We start from the raw sequence: 18410 nt of genomic DNA on the forward strand, positions 1-18410 counted from the left end.
GAATTCTGGGAGTTGAAGTCCAGAAGTCATCAAAGGGCCACGTTTGAAGACCCCTGTGCTAGGGTCTTAACTCTTCATGGCTTAAACCTACCTGGCAAAAGGCAAAGATGGAACAATAAAGCCAGGCCTTTATTGGCACGCGTGCACCCTTTTTTTATCAAAAAAAAAAGAAGTTTTATTTTCTTAATACCCAGGCTGCTTCTTCTGCAGGATGCCAGGGATCAGCCGGAGGCATCTAAGTTGGCATGGTGTGTGACTGTTTTGTGGCAAGAGGGGTGAAGAAATTAGCTCTGGACACCTGGTGCATGTTTGCAGAGTCTGTTGTTTCTTAAAACATGCAAACCGTAATAGAGTTTTATGGTTTATTTAAAGATGGTGCAGCAGGATTATCTCAGTTTGTAGGACAATAAACTTTTCTGTGTTTCTTTTCTTACACATACTTATCTGGGGTTTGTTTTTTAATTTTCTTTTTTTTTAATGGAAAGACACATAAATCATGGGGGCGGTGGGGGGGGGAGGTTTGACCTCTGAATCTGCAGGGCCGAACGGAGGGGCTTCTACAAAGGGCCAGGATGGGGGGAGAAAGAGGAGGAGGGGGTCCCTTTTTTGTTTTCCTGCTCTGTGAGTCTTCTCCCCTGTTTCTTTTCTCTTTGTCTTTGGGATTAAACCAAGTTTTGGCTGTAGACACCCTTCCCAAACATCTCTGGCCTCCCTCTGGTTAACCAATCCAGCTGTATGCTAATTGAGAGCAAGTTTCAGCCTTGCCTCTTGTGTTAAGTTGACTGCGAGACTATTGTTCAAAGTTGCCTGGCTTCCTTGTGGGACACCCCCCCCTTTTTTTTTAATGGGACGGGAATGAGGGGGAGAGAATAAGTTAGAGAGAAAAACTTTTTTCTTTCTTTCTTTCTTTCTTTCTTTCTTTCTTTCTTTCTTTCTTTCTTTCTTTCTTTCTTTCTTTCTTTCTTTCCTTCCTTCCTTCCTTCCTTCCTTCCTTCCTTCCTTCCTTTTTTCTCTTCCTTCCTTCCTCTCATTTCCATCTCCTTCCTTTTCTCTTTCTTTCTTTCTTTCTTTCTTTCTTTCTTTCTTTCTTTCTTTCTTTCTTTCTTTCTTTCCTTCCTTCCTTCCTTCCTTCCTTCCTTCCTTCCTTCCTTCCTTCCTTCCTTCCTTCCTTCCTTCCTCTCATTTCCATCTCTTTCCTTTTCTCTTTCTTTCTTTCTTTCTTTCTTTCTTTCTTTCTTTCTTTCTTTCTTTCTTTCTTTCTTTCTTTCTTTCTTTCTTTCCTTCTCTCTCTCTTTCTTTCTTTCTTTCTCTCTTTCTTTCTCTCTTTTTTCTCCTTCCTTCCTTTTCTTTTTCTCCTTCCTTCCTTCCCTTTTTCTTCCTCCCTCCCTCCATCTCCTTCCTTCCTCTTCCTCTTCCTCTCTCTCTCTCTCTCTCTGTCTTGGCTTGGCATGACGGTCCTCTCTTCTCTCCCAACCAGATCCTGAACAATCACCCTCCTTGCCAGCCCTGCCCAGCTCCCCAGCAGGCAGCCAAGGCCAGGCGCTCCCTCTGTCAATAAGAAAGTGCAGCCAGGCAGGTGCTGGGGATGGCAGGGCGGGGCGCCTTCCCCCGCCTTGGCTGGGGTTCAGGTGGCCGTTGGAGGTGAACCACGTCCAGGCAGGAGGGCTGGTGCTGCCACCCAGTTATCAGTCGAGCCTGAGGGGCAGGTGTGGGCCAGGATGAAGGGCAAGGTTGGGCAACCCTGAGTTGTGGTGGTGGTCACAGCAGCTTAGATGATCCCAGAAGGTGGAACAGAGAGAGCTTGGGAGGGTTGGGGGGGGCGAGGACCACAGCAGGTGTGCAGAATCTCCCAATTAATGCAAATTCTTAATGCCATATTTCAAAGGCAACAGATGGACAGGTGAGCACAACCTGGTGGAGGTGCCCGTCTCTCTCCGTTCCTCACCTGACCTTCCCAGGCTTTTGAAAATCTTTAATCAATAACCTCTTTGCAATGCAAATGAAGCTTTTGCTCCAGGCTGGGTTTATCTCCCCCCCCTTTTTTTATCCAAAAGTTCTCCTGGGCCTTGGGCAAAAATGCAGCGAATGAAATGAAGCGGTGCATCAAAGAGCTTGCTTAACAACTAGGCATTTACCAAAAAAAAAAACACAACAAACAACCCAGGCCTGGTTTGCATCCCGCTCTAAAAACTTCAAACCATGATGAATGCAGCGGAATGTTTAACCCAGGCATGTGTGCCTTTATGCAAATCGCCCTCGACGGCTGCAGTTTGCATGAGATTTAAATGCACAATCTAGATTTGTCACCATAGGTACCGTAATAATACATTGGCTTGACATGATGGAAGGCAGCGCATTCCTAAATATATATATATTTCCCTTCCTTTTTAGACCTACATCTTCACGGATGGCGAAGACAAAGAACTCAAGCAGAGAATTGGTGAGTTGATGGATTTCTTCTTTAGGCAGGTGTTGAAAATGCCCCCTTTTTCTTACAGACCCTTCTGGTGGGATTCCCAGGGTATGTGGTGATTAACTTTCCTGAGGGGGGGGGAGGTGGATACTTACTCAGTGAGTGTTTAATGGGACCCTCCTCCTCCCCCTCCTCCCAGGCTAGTTCAGACCCTCCTATTCTTCTGATGCTAATGGGCTCTATTCATGCCCTCAATGGGTTCCTCTCCAGACAGCCAAAGGAGTAGCAGGTGGCAAATGATGAGAAAAGTCCGGCTTGAATAGGACAAGGACTTCTCCCCCTGTTAAAAGGGGACTGGAAAGATCCAGTCTGCTGTTCCACCTCCCACATTTTCCTTTCTGAGTTAACACTTGGCTGGGTTAAAGCTGGGAACAAAGGAAGCCCCAAGTTTGGTCAACAAGAAGGAGAGGAGAATACATCTGAGTTTGTCTTGGCTAACATTGAAACATCTGCAGAAGGTGGCTCCTCATCCACCTTTGTGGAGGAAATGTTCGGGGAATTTCTTGAAGCTTTAGCTATTATGAAGACATGGAGCTTCTCCATAATCCAAGGTCATGGTTGTCCCAAAGGTGCTTTTTTCTAAAAGACAACTGGACTTTGTTTTTTTTGTTGACCCAGGGACGATGGTCTTGGTCACAGGGCTGGATCATACCTCTGAGAACTTAAGCAATAGCCTAAGCTGCTCAAGATGGATCGATAGATGTAGGATAATGGAGAACATCATAAGCCAAATGGGTCTATAAGGGGGAAAATCTCCATAGTTGAGCATCTCTTTTTTGAGGACCACCGTAATGTCCTCCAAGAGTATGCAAAATGTTTGAAAAGTATCCCCTTTGCTGTGCCTAATAAAGACCCTTCTCATGTTATGGATTTTTGAATTCTGCTACAGTAACTTCACCTTGAATATTTCCCCTTGTCTCTCTTCAGGAAACGTCGTCAACACCAATTGTTCTGCTGCTCACAGCCGCCAAGCCTTATCCTGCAAGATGTCGGTGGAATACGACAAGTTCATTGAATCTGGACGAAAGTAAGAGCAGAGAAGAGGTTGGGTGAGGAGGGAGAGTTGAAGCCGTGGTTTGTAAAGCTGTAGGATGTGGACTCCCTTCTTTTGGAAGGGAAATTAGTTCAGCAGTGGAACATCTCCTTGATCCATGCAAGTTCAACATTGGCACTTAAATGGAGGAGTGAATTCTTCTCCGTTGTCCTTCTTGAATATGGTCTGGATGTGGCGATCCTGCCCACTGACGTTCAATTAAAACGCTTAAATTCTAGAGTTCTTAGGCTGATTTCCTGATGGAAGAAAGATCAGGGATCCAACAAGCATCTTTGAATTTCCTGGTTCCTGACCTAACCTCAGTCTTGTTTTCATCCTTGCATTAGGTGGTTTTGCCATGTGGATGATGATAATTATGTGAATGTCCGGATGCTGGTCAAACTGCTCTCCAGCTATGTTCACACGCAGGATATCTACATTGGGAAACCCAGTCTGGACAGGCCTATCCAGGCCACTGAGAGAATCAGTGAGAACAAGATGGTAAGCCAACAAGGAGAATGAGGGGACTTGAGGGTCAACATTCAGGGTTGTCCATGTGCATCTTTCTGAGGGACTCTCCTGGTTCAAAGGAGGCATCCCTTTCTTGGAGAAGACCTTGGATGGGATTCTCTCCTTGGGTCCCAACTGGTCCCTGGGAAGTTGGCCAAAGCTTTGACTCCATGTACTGTTTGGTGTCAAAGAAGTCTTGTGTCTTCATCTCTTGATTCTTTTCATCCCACAGCATCCGGTCCACTTCTGGTTTGCCACTGGTGGTGCTGGTTTCTGCATCAGTCGTGGTCTGGCACTGAAGATGACCCCTTGGGCCAGGTAAGAGACTTTGTTTTGTTGAGTGTATAGTTGTTGCAATAGACAAACGAGGGTAAAAAAAATAAGCAACATACACACGTCAGCCATCCCTGACACATCTCAATGGAGGTGATGGGTTACAGATCAAACTCATTGTTGCCTATGGGCTATTAGCATCTTTGATGCAGAAAGCCGTTTCTTAAAAGTATAAAGAAAGATACTTACTGGGACACGAAAGTTTTAGAGCTTTGTGCTTCCTTAATTTTCCAAATTTCCCTACGCTCTGCACTTCACCTGTTGGAAAACCAGTTGTGACTTATTGAAATCATGGCTGAAAATGACACATGAAATCCCTCACCTGACGTTCCCTTCCTTTGGAGAACCACATTGTTGAATTGTGTTTGCGCTTACACATACACAAATATAAACGTTATGGCTTTTAATGTTAGATTTTCATCCTTTTTGTGTTTTCAAATTGCGAGCAAATGGAATAATGAAAAATCTTGCCCGTTTCTCTCTCTCTCTCTCTCTCTCTCTCTCTCTCTCTCTCTCTCTCCAGCGGTGGGCACTTCATGAGCACGGCGGAAAAGATTCGTCTCCCTGACGATTGCACCATTGGGTACATCATAGAATCTGTCCTGGGGGTGAAACTGATCCGAAGTAATCTCTTTCACTCCCATCTTGAGAACCTCCATCAAGTGCCCAAATCAGAGATCCATAAGCAGGTAAAAATGCTAAAGGATTTAAATCACCCAGGCCCAGAAACAAAACATAGAAATACAGAGGTTATCAGAGGTTGGAAATCTGGGTCAAACTTACCCTGGCTGAAATCATCCTGGGAGGAAGGCTACAAAGTTGGTCAGGAGACCCCATCTTCTTCCCCCCCCTCCAAAAAAATATATGTTCTGATGAATTGATATTTTGGGATGGACAAACCCATTTTGGCAGCCACTTGGGGAGAGTTGCTAAAGGAATAACAGAGTTGGAAGGGACCTTGGAGGTCTTCTAGTCCAACCCCCTGCTCATGCAGGAGATCCTATGCCATTCTGGACAAATGACTGTCCAGTCTCTTCTTAAAAACCTCCAGTGATGGAGCACCCACAACTTCTGAAGGCAAGCCGTTCCACTGGTTAATTGTTCTCACTGTCAGGAAATTCCTCCTTAGTTCCAGGTTGCTTCTCTCCTTGATTAGTTTCCATCCGTTGCTTCTTGTCCTTTTGTTCAGGAGCTCTGGAGAATAGGTTGACTCCCCTTCTTCTTTGAAGCAGCCCCTTAAGATTTTGGAACACTGCTATCATGTCACCCCTAGTCCTTCTTTTCACTAAACTAGACATACCCAATTCCTGCAACTGTTCTTTGTATGCTTTAAAGAGAAGCATCTCTTTGTTGCATTTGTAGCTCAATCTTGCATTTCCCCCTCTTTTTCCCCAAGGTCACTTTGAGTTATGGGATGTTTGAAAACAAGAGGAATTCCATCCATATGAAGGGGGCTTTCTCTGTGGACGAAGATCCTTCCAGGTGAGAATCATATAGGTCTCAAAAGGGGGATCCCATCACCCTGAGACGTTGCAGTTTAGATCACGACTCCTGTGCTGATTTGGATTAATCCCAAATCCCCTTTTTATCTTCTAGGTTTCGCTCCATCCATTGCTTGCTGTACCCGGATACGCCTTGGTGTCCTTCCAACGTCGTTTACTAAAAGTCTCGACGTCCCCTTAACCTCGTCCCGAGTTCCCCGGTATCCGAAGAGCTTCTGGGACCTGTATTTTTATCACTAGTGTGTGCGTGTGTGCGTCCTTTGTTTGCTGTGAAGCAATGAACTCCTAATTGCGGTGGTTCATTCACAGTGTACTGTGCGTTTCCTCCGGCTGCTGTGTGGTCTTGTGTTCCTCGCTGTCCATGCGGTGACTATCAGGGTATAAATATTTTAGAAGCTTCCTAATGAAAGAACAATTGTTACAGGTTTTTTTTTTTTGCAAGGGCTTCAGGCTGGTTGTGTATCGTGAAAAGGCCTTTTCTATCTGCCATCTGCTGAACGCAATGCTGCAGTTTTTTCTTGCAGAAAATGTTTCCTTTCCCCATAATATAATATTCTTTTCTTTCCATCCATTTCTTACGAGCCACGGTACCGAGGAAAGCCCAAACGGCTGCAGGGTGCAAACGGCCAAATCTGAAATACTTTTAAACCATGTGTTGTGGCAGATGCTACGCTGATATAGAATTGCCTGTTTTAACCGTTCGAATCAAAGAAATGGCAAGTCTTTCTCAAATTTGCAACTTTAAAATGGGTGGGTTTCAGTTCCCAGACTTCCCCAGCCAGCTTCCATGTCAAGCGTACTGGAAATTCTGGGAGCTGAAGTCCACCCCTCTTAAAAAAGTACAGGCTAGGGAATTCTGGGAATTGAAGTCTTAAAAGTTGCCCAGTTTGAGAAACACTGGACTAACGCTTAACCTGGTTATGTAGTAGTTGGGGCTGTAGTCAAAGCCTAGATGCCATCTCGCAGATGTTCACCCACACCTCTCCCTCCAAAATCTGCTTTTTCAGCCGGGGCCCTTTAGCGTTGTGGTACTCCCATTCCAAATCTTTCTGGCTGGGAACTATTGGATCAGGAATCTAACATAGTTCGAGGATGCCCGCTTGAAGAAAAAGCAGCTTTTGGCTATCGATTGTCTTTCTTCCGATTTTTGCCTACCTTCCAACACCCCCCCCCCCCCATCCTGCATGTTCCTTCCTGCTTTTTCAGGTTCGGCGTGGTTTTTCAGATGACGGTTTACATAGGAAACAGACTTTCGTTGATTTGCTCTGTGTTTTTTTAAATTTTTGTTGGGGGTGCTTTGGGGGTCGTTTCTTTCCTCTGTACTATGTGTAGACATCCCTCTGAGAGGTGCCTTTCCCCCCCCTCCCCTAAATTCATTAAGAGCTGGTCTCTTGAACACTCTTGCTGTTTTCCGTTGCACTGAAGGGAGACAAAAGGATAAAAGAGAGTTTTTGGCAAGGAGCTATTATCTAATCCTTTTTCATCCTGGCCTCAATGCCTTTACTGAAGCTTGGTGAGCTTCTTACAAGTAAATAGGCAAAGGATTGCAAACTGCACCTAAATCCAGAACTATGGAATGCACCCAGGCAGAATTAAATAAATATTCAACACCAAATGAAAGCAAAGAGTTGATAGCAGATTGGAATGCTACAGCTCCAGAAATCCTCAATTCCAATCTTAATTTATTATTATTTGCAAATGCTTACTTGGCTGTATTCATAGTTCTGCCTTGCTGCCCAAATGCCTGTAAGAAGGACAACAGTAGCCTGTGTAGATTCAGAATTTTAGATCCTTTGGAAGATGCAATTATTTTGATTCTACTATGTGTGTTTGTGTGTGTATATATATGTGTGTGTGTGTGTATATGTGTGTGTGTGTGTATATATATATATGTGTATGTGTACACACACACACACACACATATATATAATGAGCAATCCTCTGTGGAGTTTACTCAGGAGGAGATCCTACCGTGTTGAATGGGATCTGTTCCCAGGAAAGCACAAAAAGGTGGCCCATGACATGGGGCCCCAACTGAATTAATATTTAAGTAAGTAATTTAAGTAATATTTAATTTTACTTACTGTAAGTAAGTCTTTAATATTATGGACCAATTGGGAGGAACCAGTGTCCGTTAAAGCCAAATGTTCATTAAACCCGACGTTATATAACGCCCATGAATGTTACCTGATGATCATATTTATGTTATATACCCATGTACTTTATAAAAAAATATGTGGGCGCATGGTCTGATTTAGGAGACAGCAGACCAAGCTGTGGTTGGCTGAAGTCGCCCAAATCCAGATATTGTCTGTAAAATCCAAAGTCTGTTGAATCAGGGTCTGTAAAACTGAGATGTTATCGTAGTCACACCCAGACTCAACGTTTTGTGATTGGTAGAGAATGACTTGTGTATTAATTTAAAAGGACTATAAAATGTTGGAAGCAATGAGGGATCATGTATTTCTCTTGTAAGTTGGACGTGGTGTTGATTCACCGTCTCCCTTCGTTGTAACGCCTCTGTCTCTGGGCCAAGGTGCTTTGGCTGCAGCATTTGCACTCCAAGAGTTGCATTTAACTCCCCTGCAAAATGCCACAAAGCCTTTTCTTCCTAGGTCCCAAAGGCAGAGATGGAGAACCGAAAGCTTCCCTTGCAAATGAAAAGAAAAAAAAAACAAAACAAAAACGAGAGGCCCATACTGGGTAGTGTTTGTAAATATTTTATTGCAACAGTGTTATTTACTGTGCCTTTTTTTTAATGTTGAGTCCTGTGTGATTTTGTCAAAGGTGCATTTAAAAGTGATTTCCTCACCCTGTGGATCAGCAAAAAAAAAAAGAAAAAAAAAGTGAAAAACTTTTTATTTTTTCCTGGTCTGTTGAAAGAACAAAACTATGGAGAAAAAAATTTATGTCGTTTGAGACTTGTCCGTAATTTATAAATCCCAGTATCTGGGATGTTGCTTTCTGTAAAGTACTGTACATATATAATGTGACTCTCGCTATAAATATATAAATATTAAAAATGCAGCGTGTGTGGGAGGGAAACAATGTTTATAATATTCTCAGGGAATTAAACCTGATCACCCCCACAGAGTGCCTGTGGCTGATGTCCTCTCTGTGCTTTCAATAAAAGAATTTGTTGGCTAATTAATTATTGGCAGCTCTTCTTCTTTTGACCACTTGTTGCTTTCTCTGCTTCCTGGGGGGGATTCTGGGAATTGAAGGCCACACGTCTTCAGTTTCCATAGTTTGAGAAAAACCAGAAGGTCCCTCCCAACTCGGTTATGCTGTTCTAAGTCACAAGAACTCATCCAGCCTGTGCATTGATCCTTGGGATCCAGGAAGAGCCGTGGGTTGGACTAGAAGACCTCCAAGGTCCCTGTGAGTCTAAGTCTGATTGAGAAATTTACAGGTAGTTGTCAACTTACGGCCACAATGGAGCCCAAAATTTCTGATCCTAAGCCAGACATTTGTTTTGCCGTAAGTCGAGAACTTCTTATATGCTAATTCTATCTGAGTTTTAATGGAAAGAGATGGTGCCTGTCCATGGAGAACACAGGCAGGTGCTGCCACCCTGTGGACGGAATGGGTACAGCCCACCAAGCCAATTCACTCAAAGTGAATAATGAAATAGAGGCATATATATATATATATAAACCATTCATTAGCCAGAGCAGCGCCTTTTTCAAAGTTGTTTATTTTAAAACATGAAACCCAAGCTGAATAGAAACCACAGGAATTACACTTAGAATTGTTTCTGTTGTAATATCTGCAGAACAGAAAGGACACAAACCGGTAAAACAAAACAAAACAGCTACAGTACAATGTCATAAAACCAACCAAAAGTCAAAAGTTTTTAAAAAATAATCGTCGTCAGGCTGACAGCCACCCCCATCGCTTAAACCCCGGCGAAATTTCAAAAACATTTTGGGGTTCAGTGTAGAACTTTGAAAGAAGCTAAGTCATGTCTAAAGGCTTTAAAAAATTATATTTATATATATTTAATATACATATATTATATATGTATATAGAAAAGTAGAAGGCTGTATTAACCATTGTGGTTTGAAGCAAAACCCGATTTGAAAATGCCGGTCTGAGTTTGACTTGGTAGAATTTGCCGCATCTCTCAAAAAAAAAAAAAAAATTGGAGATCGACGGAATTAAAGTCACAATTCCCAAGTTGATGTCTCTTAATGAACGAAGGAGGGGAAAACGGAAATCGCGGGTTGCCAATGGACCACAGCACCAAACTCGCCCGGCTCTTGTGCCTTTCGTAGTCCCGGGCAGGCAGAAATCAGAAGGTAAAGTTTGGCCCTGCATGATAAAGAGATGGCATTGCCTGCCAGTTTAGGATGCGGGTTGGATGGGTAACAAACCAGGATTCTTTGTAACTGGGGTTTTAGTGGACCTGTTTGCAAAATTTATTGAAGCGGGGGGGGGGGGGAAGAGAATAAAACAGGCCTGTTCTTGACCACAAAACAACAATATTCCTGGGAAGGAAAGAAATATTCCTCGGGGAAGGAAAGCTAAGCTTCGCCATGTTGGGGACCAGCAGCTCTGAGGGATTGCAATTCCCAGAATCCCCACCCTGAAAAGCCGAGTTGATTCAGGAGGACGGGGGTCCAACCCAACTTGAGAGATGGGATCCGGATGCTGGAGAGGGAGGAGCGCAAACAGGAGGAACAGCCTCCTTGCATAGAGAGAGAAGTGTGGTTGTTGCAAGACACAAAAGCACCAAGAGCTAGCCTGACGCTAGTCCAAGCAGCTGCTGCTGGTGGCTGTTGTCGCGTTGTGAAAAGGCAAGAAAATGTTCAGCGCTGCTTGCTGCGGCCCCGATAAAATGGGTTCTAAGATTGGTCTCTGAGGGTGTGTAGCTGTGCCGTTTGGTCCTAGTGCGCCATTTTCTCTCTCAGAAACTCCCCTGAGGTTGGGAGATGGTTCACATGGGAAATCAGAGGACTAACTAACAAGGTTGGGGTGGTCTTCTACCACACTAGAGCTTAGCCGATCGTGGAGAGACGTCCCATTGGTTTCTCAACGCCTCTCCTGGTGGCAGAAGATGTCACCTCTCTCAGCGAGAACTCATTCGCTACAAGCAGGAGCATCTGCCTTGGACAGAACCAAAGCACTGGTCCTCTTAACTCAGGACTCTTGCCAATGGCTGGTGGTCAATTTGGACCAGCGGACCTGGCCAAGAACCTGCCTTGTTACATGAAGGAGATGGTTCCAGCTAGCGATGCTCCAAGGATCTCAAAGCTAGCTATGGATCACAATGACAGGCCCACAACCCCTAGGATCCAGAGGTCTGCTCCTTCAGATCAGAGAGATTCACTCTTAAAGAACTTTGGCGATCACGCATGGTCCGAAGCTCCACTCTTTGAGAAACATGCCTCAAAAAATGAGGAGAGACCTAGATGGGTTTTTTGAATCCTTGTCTACCTACTTGGCCATCAATTACAGGATGAAGAATAGAAAAGGAAGGCTGGAGGCTCATTTTTTTTCCTTCGGAAGGGCTTTTTTAACTCAATGTGGTCCAAGCCAGACCCTTCTAGCTCTCTTGAAGACAACAGCTTGCAAGCTGCAGGAAGCTGCCATCCACCTTTCTCTGTTGGCCCTCATCAGAGACCCCCGAACTAGATCTGCTTACTCTATACTTCAAGCTTCATACTTCTGGAGGAAGATGCCAGATTGATGGGGGAGGCAGCCAAGGGAGCCCCTCCCCTTACACCACAGCTCAGAAAGGGTGGGCTAAAGACCAAAGCTGCACAGCTCCAGCCTCGCTTCACCTCTATGGCTTTTAAAAGACTTATTTTTGGCACAGATGCAGTTGGAACAATGTCCAGAACCTTCAAAGCTTTTGACACGACCCGATGTACTAAATCCTAGGTCTCAAGTCTTTCAAAGAAATGGGCACAGCTGGCCAAGCGAGCGTTAAAGCAGATGAATCCCCCCAAAGCAACGTTCCTTCTGCTCTAGTGGCCTCCATCTATGGTCAAAACTGAACGATGGACCAGACCCACCAGTCAACCTTCTCTTGACCTGGCTTGCTACAAGGATCGCAACCCCCCCCCTGTACACGCATCTTCTGCCCTTCCTTGCTGTTCAAGCTGGTAACACACAGATCACAAGGACGCCTTGGCCTTCTCAAATGCACTAAAGCACCCCGAGAGAAACACCAAGAGATATTCCCAACTACTCAGCTGCCAGGTAGACCTTAGGAAGCACCAGCATGCTTTGGGGAAAACACAGGTCTTGAGTCTTGGATGGGCCACAGATGGACAAGCACAATAGGTCTACGCGGCAAGTGTGCTGGGTCGGAGCAGCAACTGAATTTAACGCACCCATGCTCAAGTTTCTGGGATGCTCCAGAAAATTTTGTCCTTGGTAAAATTGTTCCACGTTTAGGCCAGGTTCAAGCTACAAATTCATATTCCTTCCTATTCCAGTTAAGCTGGCCGTACCTGAGGTATTTCATTCACACATACCCACCAGATTTTTAAAAAATTGAAGCTAGTTGATAAGACCCTAACTTTCAAGTTTAGATACATGGATGAATATCAAATTGTTTTTTTTTAACCTTAAACCTTTTCTCATCTTAAGAAGCCAAAGAAAATTCAAAACGAAGTGAGCTAATATTACAGACAGGATACAAAAAAACACGACACTTTTGGACAGCACACAAGAGAAAAATAAATTCACAGCCAAAAGTCTTGACTCGGCGTTTTTGTTTCGTTTCGTTTTTTAAACAATTACAATGCAGTCTTCAACACGGGACGGGAGACATCCATCCCCATGCTATGTACATTTCACATTGTGGACAGATGCTTCATCAGCTTTTGAGAAGGTCCACATTTTCTTTAGGATTGCTTTTAGGGAAGGGCTGTGATGTTGTCGCGGGAAAAGCAATTCCCTTGCCAATGGCTACCATCCTTCGGGAAGGAAGGAAGGAAAGGAGAGGTTTAGTGCTCCATTTTTCCACTCAACTTATTTCTCCCCTACTCAACGTCACTTGAATTTCAGAACTTAGGCCAAAAGGTCCATAGGGATGGTTCCCCCCCCACCCCCGAGTGGCCAGAGTTCTTGACTTGCAAAAAAAAACCAAACAAACCAGAGAGAGAAAAGCGAAGAGAAGAAGAAAATAAAATATTTGTGGGGGTTCGCCTACTATACCACAGAAGCTGGAAGCCCCGATGAAGACACCAAGCCAGCCAAAAGTCAACGTTCTGCCAGCCAATAGTTGAGGGAGGGAGGGAACTTGGCTCGGAAGGAGAGGACAGCCAGCGGTGAACAGCCCTTAGCAGTCGAAATGGTTTTGCCACGGATGCTTGGCACGAAGGAGAAGGTGGGGAAGGTGCCCCCTGCTTCTCTTTAAAGGCATACAAGTGACCATGCACACTCACATTTTCTGAAAGAGCCACTCAGGCATGCTCCACCACAAGATCCGCACGTGCTGTTGGCGCCCCCAGCAATCCATATTTACACGTGTCTCGTGTGCATAGACACACGTCTAGTTGACTCTTGGCCCCCGTCAATAGAAGCACGCCACGTGTTGAGATGATTCCGTAATCTCGGTTAGCGAAAAAGTCTGGCTGAGTTCAAAGTCCCTGGAGAAAACTCAACCTGCATCAAAGTCCGGATCTGATAGCTTGGCCTTCTCCGTGAGGTTGTCTTCTGCCCGTTGGAAAATGCTTCGGTGAGCGTTGGGCACACCAAGCCGAAGCTTCTTCACCATCGAAGCGATGGCTCCTTCTCAGGAGAAAGTCTCTTTCTGCAGTGGTTATTACAACCTATGTTGCTGGTCCCTGCCTTCAGATGGTCATACTCAAGTTTTCTTCCATCTGGAGAAGATTGAGGAGGAAGGATTGTCTTCCTGCTCTCTGCAAACTAAACTACCAAGAATGTTCTTCTGAAGATCTGGGATCCCTTGCACATGATTCACAGCAGCTCAAATTTTCTTTTAAGGGCACACTTCAAAAGGTGGACTACAAAGGAATGTATTTCTGGGGTGTCACATTTGTACAAATACCTTTGTGGTTGAAAGCATGTCCAGTTCCTCTCCTAACACACCTGGGTGCTGAGGTGCATTCCTGGGATCTAGAGATAGACTGCAAAGCCGAGTAGGCTACCTGCACATACACACAAACAACGGCTTACGTGACCCTGATGCTCAGGAAATACTAACAGTGGTTTTGTAACTTCTCATTCTGCTTGCAAGCTGCATCTAAGGATTTTCAGAGCCTGCTAATAATCTAGGTTTTCAAAGCAAGCAAGTAGGTAGAGGTACGTGTGGGCATCTCTAAAGGTGAAAGCAAGCAAAACTTCCTCTCAAATGTGCAAAACCTGAAAAGGAAATCTTCCGTGCTTTAAAATGAGAAGACCCAAGAGATAAATAAGAAAAGGGTGCAACTATTCAATACCCTAACCATCTCACATAGTGGGAACACCAGTAGGGGCCCTACAGCAATTGTTCTTCTTCTTCTTCCCAATTTGCTGCTGAGCTTTACTGTCAACAAGTTAAGAAGCAACTGGTCCACCGATGGTCTTCAAATTAAAAGCGAGAGGCTAGCTGGACACCCCTTCCACTCCTGAATCCCTAAACTGTCTTCCCATAACAAGCTTTTATCTTGGCTTCCTGATTTAAGGATACAGGACCAGTGTCAATCCTCCCTTCTCCATCCAACATCAACACCTCCAGGAATTAGTCTGACCTAACTCCCCAAAGAAAAAGCAAGGAGAAGTCTAACCTAGTAGAACACCTTGGGAAGAAGCTGAGTTTTGTTGGTATTTCCTTTGCCGGTCGAATCCTTCTCCCAAATTTTGATCTTCCACAGCCCTCTCCTCCAATCTACAACGCTCCTTAAAATATTTTCCTGGAATAGTTTGGCACCAAAAGAGTGGTAGTTTCCAGTTTGATGACTTCACATCAGCTCAAAAGATGTTTGGCGAGAGCTGGTAGGAAGTACGGACACACAGGAAAAAGGCAGATAGAGCACGGTGTGTGTTCCTATCAGGATGTGTGCGTATGTGTGTGCAAACAAGCACATACAATCAACCACATGGGATATATGAGACAGGAAGCCTCCTCCTTCTCTCCAGGACTTTAAATCCAGATAATAAAAGAGAGGAGTAAACTTGCCTTAGAGGTATCCAAGAATCACAAAGGGACAAATTAGTAGACCGTGTTGTAATAGGCAAGGAACCAAGGACTTGCCAAGATCCTAGGTTGGGAGATCCACCAATGCTGGCAGGAGAATCGAGGAGAGATCTGTAGGCAAAGCTGGGAGCTAACTGAGCTTCATGGCGTGATGGACGTTAAAGATGGCTTTAGTTTCGGCGTGCCGTGTCAAGAGCACTTCCACACCACAATCCGGTTTTAAGTCATCTGGTTCATCCCATCGTTTTCGACGGGTTAGAGAGAAGACTTAGGGAGAAGATGGTCAACTTGGCAGTTTCCGGGCATCAAAAGTGGATTCCCCACACAGCGAAGGAGCACAGTGAGGCTTCAGGAGGTGGGCATGAGCACGTGGAGATGTTCCCTTCTCTGAAGAGCGAGAACTGCGAGGGAGCGACGCCTGGAACTGCAAGAAGCTTCTACGGAGGTGTCTTCACGTGGACACGGGCCAAGCTGGTCAAGCTGGGGAAGAAGCAGCAGGAAATGCAACTGAGCTGGACCCCTGGATAGGGGGAGAAAAGCAGGGTAGATCTGCGAAGGCAAGAGAGACTCGCAAGGTTGGCCCGTTTCGTTCCATTTCTCACTTCCAGGCGTTTTCAGTGCACGCTGCCAGAATCCGACCGAGGCTGGTTGGTGGCGAGGTATTTGGCTCTCATGCTGGAGGTGTACTAGAGGAACGACAGAAAACAAAGAAAGAAACAAGAGGATTATCAACTCACACCTGTGGCAAGAACTACTTCAGAATAGCAGAGATGGAAGGGACCTCAGAGGTCTTCAACCCCAACATTCGACTACTAGACCATCCCAAATGGTTGTTCGGTCTCTCCTTGCAAACCTGCAGTGTTGGAGCACCCACAACTTCTGGAGGCAAGTTGTTCCACTGGTTAATTGTTCTCACTGTCGGGAAATTTCTCCTTACTTCAGATACAGTGATGGTCTGATGGACCTTTGGAGAACTTTGATTTGCACCGAGTTATAAATTAGTGAGCCAACACTCAACCGGAGATCACCAACCCAAGGAAACATGGCTTTGCAGGTGTGTTAAAGAGCAGTGACGAAGGGCTTTGTGGGCAGAACCGCTAACCTTCCACTCCAAAATATCAAAGAAACCCAGGGCAGAAAAATATCATCCTATAAACTTCAGTTCCACAGAGAACGGAAAAAAATGCCTTAAAATGTGATTCCATTTTAAGTAGACAGATAAGTCCTTCACTTAGGACCTGTTCCAAGTTATGATGGACCTCCCCAGAACTCCTTATCACCCATTTTCAGAGTTATGATGGCCACGCACACACAAAACACACCCTGTGGTGACGTAATCACATTTTGGGTGCCTCGATTTGCGATGTTTTTTGCCAGCTTTTGGTGTTGAGTTCCAGTTTCCAGCAAAAAACATCCAGTTCTACTCCTTCTGTCAAGGTATCACAAATTTGTGTGCCTTGAGGGAAAAGGGCAGAACGTTCTCATGTAGGTTTCATCACTCCGATGAAATGTCTGGGTTTCTACAGACACCTCTTCACCTTTCGTCTTATGCGGTTTAGCCACGACGGTATCCTTGCACCACCATGCCCAGGAGCCACATCTTGTGTGCCCTTCCACTGAAATCTAGACTGGCCATCTAGACATCCCAATGCCAAATATAACAGCCTTGGCTTCACTGCTTTTCAAGAGGAATTGGCAGTCTAGTTTGATCCTGGGTCCAACAAACAAGGTTTAGAACATCTGCTTACGCTTCATACCCTAGCACGAAATGTTGAGAACCTAGACTCAACTCTACTCTGTCAAGTTCTTTCCCAAAAAGAAAGAAAAAAGGTTGTCTGAAGTACACAAGTTTGTAATACAGAACATTGAGAAAGAAACAAGAATGCAGTGAACCAACAGCCATGGGACCCTGGAGTTCCTGCCCCAAGGTTGGGTGGACCAAGCGATGGAGAAACATCGAGACCATCCCAGGGGGAGAAGGAGGGGGCATTTGGAAGCGCACAAGCAAGCATGCACCCAGCGGCATACAGAGTTCATCCTCATGCGCTTGACCCATGCATGCCAAGCAAAACATGTTTCTTTTGACAATTCACGCTACAGCAGGGTTGCCGAGGTGGAAAAACCCAACACTAGAGGTTACTCAAAAGCATACAATGAAGCAAAAAGCCAGGATGGACAAACCAGGCAAATGGCAACAAGCAAGAAGCCAGGATGGACAAACCAAGCAAATGGCAGCAGAGATAAGGTGGGTGTATCTGTTCTTGGGGATTTTATGTACTGAACACAAAAGTTAGTCTAAGTCTCAAGAGTTTCGGGTCAGAGGGATCTTGCACCAGTCTGATTTAATCAGGTTTGAGCAGAAGGTAGCAAGCTAGCCCTTGCTGGTTGAAGACTACTGTTTTCTGGAGGACCAGATGTTTCTCGCTGTAGGATCCTCAACTCATCTGGATTGAGGGGTACATCTGAAGGACTATATCTAACTCTTGGTGGAATTCCACAGGATCTGTGTGTATCGAGAAGATGTCATTAGCCATATTGTGGGAGATGAGCAGCAGACGAAGAACAATGAGCAATGCCTGGTCTTCTCGGTTACCAGGCAGCTGTGTCTTGTCATCAGTGGCGGAGCTTGGAGGATCAGTAGACTGTTGGTAGCTCCCATACTCAAGGTTTACTTCTACCTTACGGAAGCTGGAACTAAGAGGCAGCACCCACTTGGGAGACATGGAATCGGTCAGCCTGATGAACAAAACTAGGCTACGATGTGGCTCGTGGACCAACCCATTCAAACAACCCCTATTTGCTGCACCTTATAAAACAAGGGCAACAACCCCCAGCTTCTAAGATAAATAAGAACAAAACTTTGCCACTGGGTTAGCTAGTTTCTCTCCAGGAGGGCGCACCAAATTAAACTCCCTCCCAGTTTAACCTGGGGGTAGGATTCAAAATGACAAGCAAGGCTACGTCTACGCGGCTGCATCTCTGAAGGCGGTTCACCAGTGGCTAAGTCAGGTAGAAAGAAAAAGCTGTTTTTAGAGCTATGCAATTCTGCAGGGAGGCAATTTCAAAACCCAGCTGGCTGAATCTTAAGGACTCTGGGTTTAAAAATTTGTAAGGAGACGCTTCTGTCAGCAATTTTGTGACACTCCCTCGGGCACCCTGGCACATGGTTTCCAATGACTGGTTTTCAGCATCGTACGCTGCCCTGAATCTCAGTGGCGAGATGGGCAGCTATAGACACGACTTAAACCAATCAATCAACTTTTATTATCTTAAAACACACACAAAGAACGCACGGCAGAAACCGTGACGCAAAGGCAAGGAGATTTGGGGAGAGACAAATAAGGGTTTGGCGGTCAGGCAGACCTGCTGCGTTTCGGCGAGCTAAGCTAGCTGAGCGACCTGGGG

At 45.2% G+C, this 18410-nt stretch overlaps 2 protein-coding genes across 6 annotated transcripts in view; one reads left to right on the forward strand and one right to left on the reverse strand.

Annotated features, from left to right (window-relative positions):
- Positions 1–258: 258 nt before the first annotated feature.
- LFNG (LFNG O-fucosylpeptide 3-beta-N-acetylglucosaminyltransferase) lies at positions 259–11913 on the forward strand. Its single transcript, XM_081338502.1, has 7 exons — positions 259–2440; positions 3401–3500; positions 3854–4007; positions 4249–4334; positions 4873–5038; positions 5746–5831; positions 5946–11913. The coding sequence occupies exons 2-7, from the start codon at positions 3460–3462 to the stop codon at positions 6010–6012; spliced, it is 600 nt and encodes a 199-aa protein (XP_081194628.1). The 5' UTR covers positions 259–2440; positions 3401–3459; the 3' UTR covers positions 6013–11913.
- Positions 9530–18410, reverse strand: part of TTYH3 (tweety family member 3) — a 36316-nt gene continuing 27435 nt past the window's right edge. Inside the window, exons 14-15 of one of the 5 annotated variants that reach the window (XR_014027824.1) lie at positions 14596–15691; positions 9530–13977 (exon numbers count right to left, since the gene is read on the reverse strand). Coding sequence is in view for 2 of the 5 variants with exons in the window: in XM_081338501.1 (XP_081194627.1) it covers positions 15620–15691 (72 nt within the window). In the remaining 3 variants the exon portion in view is untranslated. Of the gene's footprint in view, positions 15692–18410 lie in introns of all 5 variants that reach the window. The other 4 variants (XR_014027825.1, XR_014027826.1, XM_081338501.1 and 1 more) reach the window with 4 other exon arrangements.

This window comes from Vipera berus, assembly GCF_964194415.1.
Source record: "Vipera berus genome assembly, chromosome: 13".
In the NCBI taxonomy this organism is placed as follows: Eukaryota; Metazoa; Chordata; class Lepidosauria; order Squamata; family Viperidae; genus Vipera; species Vipera berus.

What these genes read in the sequence shown, in the direction of transcription:
- LFNG (XM_081338502.1), top strand. Translation starts at nt 3,460, where the DNA reads ATGTCGGTGGAATACGACAAGTTCATTGAATCTGGACGAAA. An exon ending in GAATCAGTGAGAACAAGATG is followed by an intron (nt 4,008 to 4,248) that starts GTAAGCCAACAA and finishes TTCATCCCACAG; the next exon opens with CATCCGGTCCACTTCTGGTT. An exon ending in AAGATGACCCCTTGGGCCAG is followed by an intron (nt 4,335 to 4,872) that starts GTAAGAGACTTT and finishes CTCTCTCTCCAG; the next exon opens with CGGTGGGCACTTCATGAGCA.